This window comes from Panthera onca, chromosome C2 (genome assembly GCF_046562875.1).
Source record: "Panthera onca isolate mPanOnc1 chromosome C2, mPanOnc1 haplotype 2, whole genome shotgun sequence".
Lineage (NCBI taxonomy): Eukaryota > Metazoa > Chordata > Mammalia > Carnivora > Felidae > Panthera > Panthera onca.
In genome coordinates this window covers 68,549,096-68,562,126 of record NC_138347.1, presented here as the reverse complement: position 1 = coordinate 68,562,126, position 13,031 = coordinate 68,549,096, and the positions used below count along the sequence as shown (strand labels likewise).

The 13,031-nt window shown below is 46.6% G+C and overlaps 1 protein-coding gene across 1 annotated transcript in view; it reads right to left on the bottom strand.

Moving 5' to 3' along the window:
- PDIA5 (protein disulfide isomerase family A member 5) overlaps positions 1 to 13,031 on the bottom strand; it is a 93,461-nt gene that overhangs the window by 39,858 nt on the left and 40,572 nt on the right. Inside the window, exons 7-8 of the mRNA XM_060639769.3 lie at positions 9,883 to 9,943; positions 3,258 to 3,325 (exon numbers count right to left, since the gene is read on the bottom strand). Coding sequence (XP_060495752.3) covers positions 3,258 to 3,325; positions 9,883 to 9,943 — 129 coding nt within the window. The remainder of the gene's footprint in view (positions 1 to 3,257; positions 3,326 to 9,882; positions 9,944 to 13,031) is intronic.

Here is a 13,031-nt window from a genome sequence, read left to right as displayed (position 1 = left end):
TAGTGAGTGGGAGGAATAGGAAGTACAAATAGGAAGTGTGTCTATGAAGTGTCTGTAGCTCACAGAGCTGTTTCCACACACCAGCCGCTTGCTCTTCACAACAACCTAGTGAGGTGGGCAGGGTTTGCATTATCATCTCATTTTACAGATAGGGAAAGAGAGACTCCGAGCCTATCTGCCCAAGATCTCCTCACCGGTTAGTAAGAGCCAGATCCAGAGTCTGATGTGCACAGGTCTATCACCAGGACCACCCCATGTCATGGTGTTTACATCTAGATGGCCCATCATGGCCAAGAGAAACAAAAGACTCAGCGTGGACCTCAGTAACTAGCAAAGCTGGGAAGAGGAAGCAGATGGGGACAGGCTCGCTCTGACAGCCGCTCTGAGACAGGGAGCAGCAACGGCTGCTGACGAGGATGGCAATTAGCAGGGATAGGTGGGACAGACACTGATGATTCACCAGACATTAATGACAGCAAAAGAGAGGCAGAACTGAGTTTGGAAAATGGCAAAGGCTGAGCATCCCTGATCTGGCCTGGCTTACATCTTCATGACATCATCAAGTTGGACACCTCCCAAGAAATCTGTAGAGGAGGAAGGTTTCTGACCCTTGCCACAGACATGGGCTAGCCAGAAAGGGTTCGTGGACGACAGAGATGAAGAGGAGACGAGGTGCCAGTCCAGCTAGGTCTCAGCAGTGGTGAGGGGTAGGCTTTAGATTTCCGGGGGCAGCCCACCTCTGCCCTGAGTGTGAGGACGGAAAGGAATCATGCTTCTAGTCACCCTCTCTGGGGAGCTGTGGCTGCACCATGAGCCCTGGCCTCCAGAGGCCTCTCATAGAAGGTGGTGTCTATGTGGCCAGACCTTTCCCTATTTATGGAGTGGGGAAAGGGTGAGAACTTTCAAAAGGTGCTTTCTTGAGAAACAGAACAAAACATACCCCAAGCAAGAAAATACAGAAGGAAATGAATGTGTTCATACAACACAGATGCCTTAGGCCAAGGTAACTAACACCTGGCCAAAGCTGGGCTTGACCAGCCAGGCTGTCCAGGTACTCAGACGATCCCACTGAGTTTTCTGTAACGTTGTCTAGGGAACTGGGAGGGTCACTTTTTATGTTTCTTGACCTGGGTGCAGGCAGGAAAGGCAGGCACTGCTGTTGTTGTTGTCTCCTTTTTTGGAACCAAGTACCCTTAACACAAATAATCTTCACGGATAATCTTGAGAAAGAGCATAGTATGAGCCCAGGGCCAAGGGGCAAGCCCTCAGCTCACAAACATCCTTCCCACTTTGTCTCTGTCCTTAATAACTGATGCTCTGAATTCCTTCAAAAAGAGAAATATTTTTAATGTAAATACTGAGCTTAAAATAAAACGTGCTCAAGAGTGATAAGCCACACATTCATTCATTCACTTATCCGTATGTATGGGGTACCACAAGCTTGGCCCTGTGCTCTGTGTTGAAGAAACAGATGTGAACCAAACAGTGTCCCAGTACTCAAGAAGCTCACACTACAGTGAGAAAATCATACTATAATTAGTGTCAACTGGTGAAGAAAGTGATCTGGAATACAAGCAAAGATGAGCAGACCTGGCCATGCACGGCAAGGACAAACTCTATGGGAGCATGGAAGGGACTGGAACACTGAGTTTGGCAGGTAGATGCAGCATTGGCTGGGAACCTTCCAGAAGGTGCACAAGAATAGCACCAAGACCTTACCTGCTTTGGTGGGGCTGGCCAGGTATTTGTGATGTGACTGGGGCTGGAGCTATTTAACTTCCACCGCACCACAGAGTTAGGAAGTTGAGTGGAGAAGTTTTCTAAGAGTATGCGAGTTATGAGTAGGGAGAACACTGGATAATTAAGTCTTTTCTCCAGGCGAAATAATCGTCATATATGCTATCTATTAAGGCCCCAAAATGCGAAGTGAAACTTCCCCCAAGTGATGTATGTGTGCCCCGAGGCCAAACATCTCCAGGTGAGTTGCTAAAAATTCATTAGTGATAAACAAGCAGGACCTTGGTGTTGCCCGAGAATGAGGTCAAAAGAGAAAGCACTGGTTCTTTGCAACCCAGGCTTGTAGCGGGCTAGGCTAGCAGGGCTGTGTCACCATGCCCATGTACACTTTTTAAATTGACTCTGAACTAATCACCAACTTCATTTGATCTGTAAAGATCATGATTCAGTTTTAAGAAATCAGAACTCCCTTAGTGGGACTTTGGCCAGCCCCACCATGGTGATGGCTCTCCTCCCCACAACCTTTCATGAAAAGCATATGGATTTTTCCATGCTCCCTAGAGGGGCCAACAGTTATTTTTCTGTTACCACCAACAAAAACAAAACAAAAAACCCTCGGTATTTGTGTGGCTCAGGGAATGCGCAAAACTAGATAGACACGTGGCACAGAAGAGACAAGGCTGGCAGGTGGAGGCTGCCCAGAGATGACTGGGACCATCAGTGAGTGGTCCTCAGCCTGGTGAGGTCTGACTGTCCAGTCTCCCCTGCCCTTGCTGCACCATCCTGGTTGTTCTTCCTTCCTGAGGCTCGTTTCCTCAGGGGCTCCTCTTCCCCCTCTTGTCCCTGAAAGATGGGCACTCCTGACACAACCCTGCCTCCTGTCTGCTTCACCCCCCCCTACACACACACACACACACACACACACACACACACACACACACACACACTGCACACTCTCCTTCAGAGAGCACCTGCGAGTTCGGGTGTCCGGCTCCCCACCTGGACTGCCTCTTTCTGCTGTCGTTTCCACGGCTCCTCCAGCCCCACATAAACAGATCCCTGGTAAGCCTGGCAGGAAACTTTCCCGTGAATCTGCTTGTGCTTTGGGCCCACCACTGGTCACCATGCCCCTTTTGCCGCCACTGGGCTGCCCAGCACTGGGAGCCTTGGCCTGCTTTGGAGCCCAGCCCCAGTAATTCTGGAGCCATGATGCTCTGCTGATGGCCCCTGGCCACCCAGCAATACCACCTGGGCTTCTTGCTGGTTTCCTGGCTATTTCGTCACTGGCCTTGCTTGGACAAGCACTGAACTCTCCTGGTCCCAGCAACTCTGGGGAGTTCTTGCCATCCACCAAGAACAGGTCTGAGTCACATGCCTAGGGCAGCGGGAGGGTGACTCCTTGAGATTTTCAGACCTGCCCTCTCCCTGCACCCTAGGCCCCTTCCTCCCACCGCCTCTCCAGGTGAGAGGGAGAAGTCTGGGAGTTGGCCAGCTCTGCCAGGCCCATGGGCCTCACTCACAACGTGGCCTCGCAGCTGGGTCGCGGCCTTCTGGAAATGTGGCATTATCCTCTTGCACACGCTGCACCCTGGTCACAGATAGAAGAGAAACAAACTTGGTTACGGTGGGTGCTGGACCCCTATGCCCTGGCTTCTCTCCCCTCAGGCTAACCTCTGCCAGCAAACTTTTACTCAGCCTGCAGAAGGGCAGGACTGCTGCTGACCCTGAGGACACAGAAGGAATAGAGGCCCTGCCCTCCAAAGAGCTTACAATCTTGATAGTGTAGACCACGACACAGCCCAGCAGTCCCTCGATAAATGTGGGACTGACTAAGCAAATGTGACACAGCTGGAGAAGGTCAAAGCGTGGAATAGTTTAGGGCTGATCATGAGTTCAACAGGAATACAGGGAACCCGAACATGTGACAGGAAAGCACAGTCAGGGACTGTAAATGAACCTGAATCAGATGCCATTAGGAAGAAAAATGTGCAACCATGGGTACAATGACTCTTGGGATTTCCATGCCCCTTTTCTTAACAAGAATAACTGGGCAGTGAGTGGAGATGGGCTGGGTGTGAAATACTGACTCTGGCCTTGCAGGAGGTGCACCAGGCCAGGATTGGCACACCTGAGGGCCTGTCTTCCCTGGATGCACTGCGTGGTGGCCCTGGACATGGCTCTCTGGGTGATGGCTCCTTCTGGCAAATGAGGAGGGTTGGAGCAGACAACCTCAGGCCCCTTCCAGCTCTGACATCGAGGATTCTGTGATGTCTCTGGCTCAACCCTCTGTGGGGTTCTGTGGTCACTCTTCTCCTGGGATGATGAAGGCCTCCCAAGCCTTGGGGGACACAGGGCCAAGATAGCCAGGCCCCAAACATCCACTACCACTTCAGAGCGACCTTGCTTTAAAACCTCTCCGCTCACCCCGCCCCTGCATCGATCAGAGCAGGCCACATTTCCATAGTGATCCCACAGGACACACGTACCAGTTTCTTCAGACATAAGGAATTCAGACATGTCAGGCTGTTAGTCTTTCTGACAGCCGCTCTGCTGCAAAAAGGCTTTGAGATGCACTTGAAGGCTGTAGACACCAAAGCTGACCAGACCCCTGTGTCAGGCTGGATCTCATCTCAACATGACAGTGGGGACAGGGCCGAGCAGCAGTAGGCGGACAAGCTCTAATCCGTGTTTAGCTAACACCTTGGCAGACTGTGGGCAGAGTAATACAGATCGGAGAGGTGCTCTCACCCACGGGGCCAGATACAGACACTGGAGAACTGTGAGCAGGTCCAAGGTTCCACGGGAACCTCCCCAGCACAAGTCTGCTGGACCAAATGTGATGCAGGGGGTTTTGACATGGAACTCCCCAAATGCCCATGATCCTCCTGTGACATTCCTGCCCAGCAGACAGACGGACACACACTGTACACACACCAGCCTGGGCTTAGGTTCATGCCATTAGTTCAGGCTCAGACTCAGGGAGACTCAGGAGTGTGGGAGTGGTTGCAAGGACAGCCCGCAGCATCTGTCCTCAGAAGACAAGATGCACCTCTCTCCATCAGCTGCCACACACAGCCCCATCCCCACAAGTGTCATGAAGAAAAGAATGTGACATTTGTCAGGGGACACTGTTCCCATGGTGGGACACTCACAGAGGAGGGAAACAGGGACAACAAGGCCGACCCGGCCAGGTGCCCATGCTCCATGGTGGATGACACACAGCAGGGATAACGGGGGGCGCACAGCAAACAAGATGCTCAGCTCTGGGGAGTATGAGACCCAGGTCTCCCCTTGACTATCTGCTGCCTGTGCTAAGACTGAGCGAGTAGTCTGAGCCTCAGCTTTCCCATCTATGGAGTGGACACAGAGTCTCCCCTGGAGGCTGAGGGGCAGAGCCAACACTTGGGAGGACAGAGCCGGACGCTCAGCAAGGAAGGCACTGTCAATACAAGACCTGAGTGTCTGCACCTGCTAGGTCTGCAGTGGGGGAACACTCCACAGGGGACAGAGGATATCACTCCCAGGAGGGAAAATAAGTCGGGGGCAGGGGGGAGTGCACTTGGAGTTCATCTACTCTTTATTCAGTGGCTTGATGAGATGGTGGGAGTCTGACACCCACTGGGCCACATTCATCAGTCAGGGGCTTAATTTATGAACTACTCCCACAGGGGTGGCGTCTCTTTTCCAGCTCTGCCCGTCTGCAGGCTGCAGCAACATTACCCTCATGTCCCCCACAAATCCCCATGGGTGGAGCCCAGCAGCTCTGGGAGAAGAAGTTAGTGAGGTGAAGAGGTGATGGAAGAGTAATAGGAAGCTACAGGCCAAGCCAGTTTCCAATTTAACTTGACCAAAAATAGAGCTGGTACCACGATCCCTATCTGAATCTCTCTTTCAATGGATTTGTCAACCGGGAGGCACAGGAAGAGATAAGACTAATTGTCACTCTCAAACCCTGAAAGTTAGAGTGGTCACCCATTTATTTTCTCACTAATTCTGTCAACATTTACTGAATAAACAAGAGGTCCCAGGGACCCAGATTCCTTGTCACAAGTAAAGCCTCCCACTGCCTTTGGGTTCATTCACCCCGAACGTGATCAAAGGATCAGAGTCCTAAAAGACTTCCCAGTTAGAGAACTAGTACGTTTCCAGGAATAAGCTGAATTATGAGGCCATGAAGGCTTGAGTGGACTAGTATAATAAAAAGCACACGTCTGTTTCAATAAAAACAACAACAAAAGAGTCCTGAGGTTACCTGGGACCCAGGAGGCCATCCAGTCTGACCCCTTCACAAATTTGAACTTAACGGCTCCAAGTTTTCATCCTCCCTTCTCGACTATTAACTGCTCTGTGACACCAACAAGGGACCTAACTTCTATCCCACTTTCTATTATATAAAGGTAATAGCTATGCATGCCTCTCTGCCTGCTATGGGGAGGAGGATGGGCACCCTCCCAGACAGCCTGGGAAAGGGGTGGGGGAGATGGCACACACATTCCAGCGCAAACTGCTAGGGAACCACCTTTGTAAGTGATGGACTAGTGTCGTTTTAATGAAACCCACACGACTATACCATGATCCTGCCTGTGACACGAACTATATACAGACATATACTCGGTTTTAATCTCATCTAGCCCATACATTGAATCCTGAAAGGTTCTGAGATAAACCAAAGGGTGCCCTCTCCTCAAGGGGCTGGGTAGGCAGGACAATTCCTGAAGCAACTCACAGCTAAGCAGTTAATAAGATCCCTCCAAGGAGAAACAAAAAGGCGTGAAACCAACCAGTGAACATTAAAGAAGAGAATGACCCAAGGTTAAGGTGCATGACCATTCTGAGCAAAGCCTGATCTAACTAGAAGTAGGACACCAGGGCCTCCTTTCTATAGGCAGGCACACCCTTAAGGCCAGCAAGGTGTCTGAGAGGAGGCTGGGTTAGGGGGATACCCAGCAATCAACAGGGGCTGGGGACAGGCTATTGTTATGGTGAACAAACCACAGAACCACCAGAACCTCATAAAAGGGCAGCCATCTTGGGAGGCATGATCATTCAGGTGGAAATGGGAGGGGTCTTTGTCCAAAGAACTCAAGAAAAGGGATTCAAGGCAGGCTTACAAGAGTAAATAGAACTGAAATGAGAAGTTACAACTCACATCATAGAAATACAAAGGATCCTAAGAGACTAGTATGGACAATTAGTCACCAAAAAAAATTGGATAATTTAGAAGAAATATGCAAATTCCTAGAAACATATAATCTTCTAGGACTAAATCAGTAAGAAACAGAAAACCTGAATAGACCAATTACTAGCAATGAGATTGAATCAGTGATCAAAAACCTGCCAAAAACAAAAGTCCAGGACCAGATAGCTTCACTGATAAATTCTTTCAAACATTCAAAGATTCAATATCTATTCTCCTCTCTTTCAAAACACTGAAAAGGAGGGGAATACCTCCAAATACATTTTATGAGGCCAGTTACTCTGATACCAAAACCAGACAAGAACACCACAAAAAGAGAAAATTATAGGCCAATATCCTTGATGAACATAGACGTGAAAATCCTCATCAAAATATTAGCAAACCAAATTCAACAATACATTAAAAGGATCATTCAACACAATCAAGTGAGCCAACAGACACATGAAAAGATGTTCAACATCACTCATCAGGGAAATGCAAATCAAAACCACAATGATATATCATTGTGTGCCACGCCTGTCAGAAGGGATTTTATCAAAAAGAAATAGCAAGTGTTGGCGAAGATGTGGAGAAATAGGAACTCTTGTACACTGTTGGTAGGAACGTACGTTGGTACAACTACTATGAAAAACAGTATGGAGATTCCTCAAAAAATTAAGAATACAACTCCCATATGATCCAGCTCTTCCACTACTGGAACAGTATTTATCTGAAGAATATAAAAACATTAATTTGAAAATATATATGCACTCCTATGTTTATTGCAGGATTATTTACAATAACCAATATATGGAAACAACCTATATGTCCATCAGTGGATGAATGGATAAAGAGCTGTGGTATGTATGGTATATATACGTGTATGTATGTATACACACACACACACACACACACACACACACACACACACACACACACATATATACACAACAGAATTACTACTCACCCATAAAAAATAATGAACTCTTGCCCCCTGCAACAACATGGATGGACACTGAGGGCATTATGCTAAGTGAAATAAGTCAGAAGGAGAAAGACAAAAACCTTATCATTTTACTTCCATGTGGAATCTAAAAACCAAACTAAACTAAACAAAAACAAACTCATAGTTCAGTGGTTACCAGAGGGGAAAGGGGCCTGGGGTGTGTGAAGGAAGTCCATTGTGGGGTGATGGATGATAGCCACTGATACTCCTCCAAGCCACGGACAGGCCAGGGCACACCCACATCCCACCACACATGGCCCCTCTCTCTCCAGTCTTTAGTTTTCTGAAGGGCATTATGCAGATCACAGAGCTACAGCTCTAGGGGCCTTACATAGGCTCTATTCCAGGGTTTTTCAATCTGTGGGTCGGGACCTGTTAGACTACAGGGTGGCCCAGGCAGAATATTTGAGGCTTTGTAGAACATACTATCAACTAATTAACTCTGCTTAGCTATTGAAAGCAGCCACAATCTATAAACAAATGAATATGTCTATTCCAACAAAAATTAACTTACCAAAAAAGATGGACAGCCCACGGGCCATAGTTTGCAGACCCTCTATTAGAGGGTTAGAGGAAAAACCAGTAACTTCTGAATAAAACAAAATAGGCTGGGGTGCATGGGTAGCTCAGTTGGTTAAAGCATCCGACTTCAGCTCAGGTCATGATCTCATGGCTTATGAGTTTGGGCCCCGCATCGGTCTCTGTGCTGACAGCTAGGAGTCTGGAGCCTGCTTCAGGTTCTGTTTCCCTCTCTCTCTGCCCCTCCCCGGCTTGTGCTCTGTCTCTCTCTCAAATATAAACAAACAAAGATACATACATAAAACAAAATAGAAAAACGAAATAGTGCATACTACATCTGGCAGAGTAGATGGCAAGTAGTAAGGGTAAAGTATGGTTTTGTAAAACTGTTGTTTCAGCTTATTTACTTAGTCAACTTATTTACTATAAGTATATATAAGTTACATGTATACTTATAGCACCAGGTTGCCATGGAAAATATTTTTAAATTAATACTAGGAAATACAGTCAAAAAGTCTGAAAGCCACTGCTCTGATACACTCCCTTTTCGTATAGAAATGGAAACTGAGGGGGATGGGGGCACCTGAGTAGCTCAGTTGGTTAAGCATCCGATTTTGGCTCAGGTCATGATCTCATGGCTCCTGAGTTCGAGCCCCATGTCGGGCTCTGTGCTGACAGCTTGGAGCCTGGTATCTGCTTCAGATTCTGTGTCTCTCTCTCTCTGCCTCTTCCCTGCTCATGCTCTCTCTCCTCCTCAAAAATAAGTAAATATCAAAAAAATTTTTTTAAAAAGCAATGGAAACTGAGGGGCAGAGAGGTGAAGGATTTGAAGGCGAAGGATTTGACCAAGGTCACCCAGCTCGATTGTTGGCATAGCTGGAATTAGAACCTGGGTCTTCTGGTTGTCATCTCAATGATCTTTCTGCTGTTCCTATGGCTTTGTGCCTCATCTAGAGAATGAACCAAAATATGAGGCCCTTTTCTCCCTGGTCCTGATTCCCCCACACTTCCCAGGTGACACCAGCAGAGGTGTGCAGGAGCCAGAGCTGGGCAAATGGCTGCCTTGGGGGGCTGGCCAGGCTCTGGCTGGTGAGCAGCAGTGGACCTAGAGGGTGAGGCGTGGCTCCATCGGCACATAGCTCCACCAGGCACACAGCTGGTGGGAAAGGAATACCTGGAGAGATCCGTGTTGTTGCTAGGTAGAGCTCGGGGCAAGGAGGGCAGAAGGATGCAGATTCTAGTGAGAGAAAAACTGATGTGGACAGTAGGAGGGGAGGAGCCAAATGAAAAGGCAAAGAGGCAGAGACGGAGAGATGGGGTGAGGGACGCACTTCACATTCTAAGAGAGTTGGGGCTAGTTCCCAGTCCCCCGCCTCCCAACCCCCAGCTGCCCCTCCAAGAGGCTGAACAATGAACTCTGGCCCAAAGGAGAAAGGTCACTCACAGGGGGCATAAAACATCATCAGGAGGGGCTTCTCTTCCTTCTTCAGGAGCCGTCTGAAGTCCTGAGGCACAAAGAGAGAACACGGCAGGTCACACACACAATAACATAACAGGGAGGTGACATGCCCCTGGCTCTGGGGGGTGGGGGCACCACCACGGTGGAAGGAGCTGTCCAGCACTTCAGATGTCCCATGGTCTGACGTGGGGTTTGGGGCATGCAGCAAGAGTTTCAGCCTGTCAGGAGCTGGACGATCGAGACAATCTGTACTACCCCTGCATATTACAAATGAGGAAACTGAGGCCCCGAGGGGGCACATGGCTTTCCCAAGGCCACCTGGTATGATGAAGTAGTCAGGACCAGGCTACCAGCTTTACCTGCAGCTCCACCTGAACGATTAAAAACCTGCAAGGAACTATTTATGTCCCGTGAGGCTCAACCAGGCTGCCCTCTCATGTGATTTATGGAGTGATTGTGTTGTAGGGGGGTGGTTGTTTTCACGTGGCCAACTTGGCTAGACAGAGATCTGCTGGTTAAGGTCACACAGGGCTAACCCAAACCCACTGTCTCTTTCCCCAGCCCTACCGCCACCGTCCATGTGCCCAGGAGCCCATCGTGTGCACAGGAACACACAGATGAGGCATGCCCTCCTGCCCCCATGAGATATAGATCATCTGTATTTGTAAAACCCTCCAAACAGTGCCTGGCACATTATTATGCAATACATAATTATTTGTTAAATAAATACAATAAATGCAAAAAAAGACATTTTTTATATTTCACAACAGTGCTAATGGAGAGACTTCAGTGTAAAGCAGGGTCAAAGACCTTTCTTCCAACGAAAGTCAACGATGTTCCGGAAAAAGCAAATCTATCAAGGACTGCAGAGAAACGCAATGACAAAGCATGTTTTGATTAAAATAATTTGCTTCTCTAACCAGTTTCCATAGAAGAAAATTAGAGGTTTTTCTCTTTTGAATAATAAGGAAAGTAAAAGGAGATTGTGAAATGCAGCTTTCTGGCAGCAACAAGGCATTAGGTAAATAGATGAGGGTACATCCCGCTCTATGGAATACTACTGCATCATTAAAAACGATGAAGAGGAATATTTAATGTCACAATAAGATACGCCTGTTACGTTAAGTGGGGGGAACAAAGCAAGTTAGAAAGCAGCATATAAAATGTAATGACACTTTTGTAAGTAAAAATATGTATGCATTATGTTGAAAGCCTGGAAGGCTACAGAAAATACCAGCAGTGGGTACTTCTCAATGGGAAGGGATAAAGTAACTTGTTTTTCTTTTTAAACTCAAGCTGTATTTTCTAAATTTTCAACAATGAATACGCATTGCTTATAATTTTTCAGTTAGATAAAAAATATTACAAATATTTTGTAGGAATTTAAAACATTTTATAATAAATTCTGAAAATGTTCACCCTTGTTTACATAACTAGAATTATATAATTTTACAAAACAGAATTAGCAACTAAGATCTTTGACCCTGACTATGGGTAGAAAATGCAAACGCTTTGAAAATGATCTTCTGAAATCCCTGGAGAAAAAACCTGAGATCTGAGAAGAAAAGGGTTTTCTGAGCCTGTAGCCATTTGGTTTCATACCCTGGGTAGTAACAATCATTACAGTACATTCAAAGATGCTTAATTACCTTCAACAGTGCAGAATACTAACCTCACAAATACAATTGGCAATTAACTTGAATTGGGAACTTTTAGTTATTTTATGTGGAAATTCTATCAGCAGAAAGGCAGCTATACCTTAAGCTTCTACAGAAGAGAAAACAGCACCAAGTGTAACAAGAGGATTGCCTACAGGTGTGAAAACATTTTTTTTCTCCTTAATATTTCTAGTTACAGAAGAACGATCTTAGGAGTTTCAGGACATGATCATCTCAGGGGAAGGAGACAGCAGGCAATCACTTTCCAGAAAGGCTAGAAACATGCATTATCACAAAATCTTCCCACGAGCAACAGTGAGTTTAGGCTGCTTGTTTTCCTCATAACTACGGGCACAGATGCCACCACCTCCTGACATTTGCCCCTCTTCCCCTGCCAGCAACATACTTTTTACCTTCTGATGATATTGGCATTTTCTATCCCAGAGAAATGCTGATGGCCAGCCCCTTAATTCAAACTGCCCAGCCCGTAACGATCACACATGATCCCTCCTCCAGAAAGTATAAATGGCATCCTTTTCTTCTGGATTAATAAGCATTAAGGGTCAATAATTTTAAATGAAAAGGGAGAGGAGGCAGAGGAATATAAAAAGTACATTTCATGTTATCAAGATAAGAACAAACATTCTCCAGTTCCTATCACAAAAACAAATGACAAGTGTTAGCAAGGATGCACTATTGGTGGAAATATAAACTGGTGCGGTCACTATGCAAAGAGTATGGAGGTTCACCCAAAAATTGAGAGTAGAAATCCCATATGACCCAGTAATTCCCACTAGCGGGTATTTACCCAAAGAGAATAAAAACACTAACTTGAAAAGATATACATGTCCCTATGTTTACTGCAGCATTACTTACAACAGCCAAGATACAGAAACAACCCAAGTGTTCATCAACTGATAAATGGATAAAGAAGATGTGGTATGTATGTATGTGTATATATATGTGTGTGTGTATATACACATACATATATACATACACACACACACACACACACACAACAAACAATGGAATATTACTCAGCCATAAAAAAAATGAGATCTTACCATCTGCAGCAACATGGATGGATCTAGAGGGTAATGCTAAGTGAAATAATTCAGAGAAAGACAAATACCATATGATTTCACTTATATGTGGAATCTAAGAAACAAAACAAACGAAAAAAACCAAACAAAAACAGACTGATAAAACCAGAGAAAAAACTGGTGGTTGCCAGAGAGAAGGGAGTGGGGGCATAAGTGAAATAGGTGAAGGGGATTAAGAGGTATAAACGTCCAGAAGCGCCTGGGTGGCTCAGTCAGTTTAGTGTCCGACTTCATCTCAGGTCAGAATCTCACGGTCTGTGGGTTCCAGCCCCACATTGAGCTCTGTGCTGACACCTCAGAGCATGGAGCCTGCTTTGGATTCCGTGTCTCCCTCTTTCTCTGCCCCTCCCTTGCTTGCATTGTCTCTCTCTCT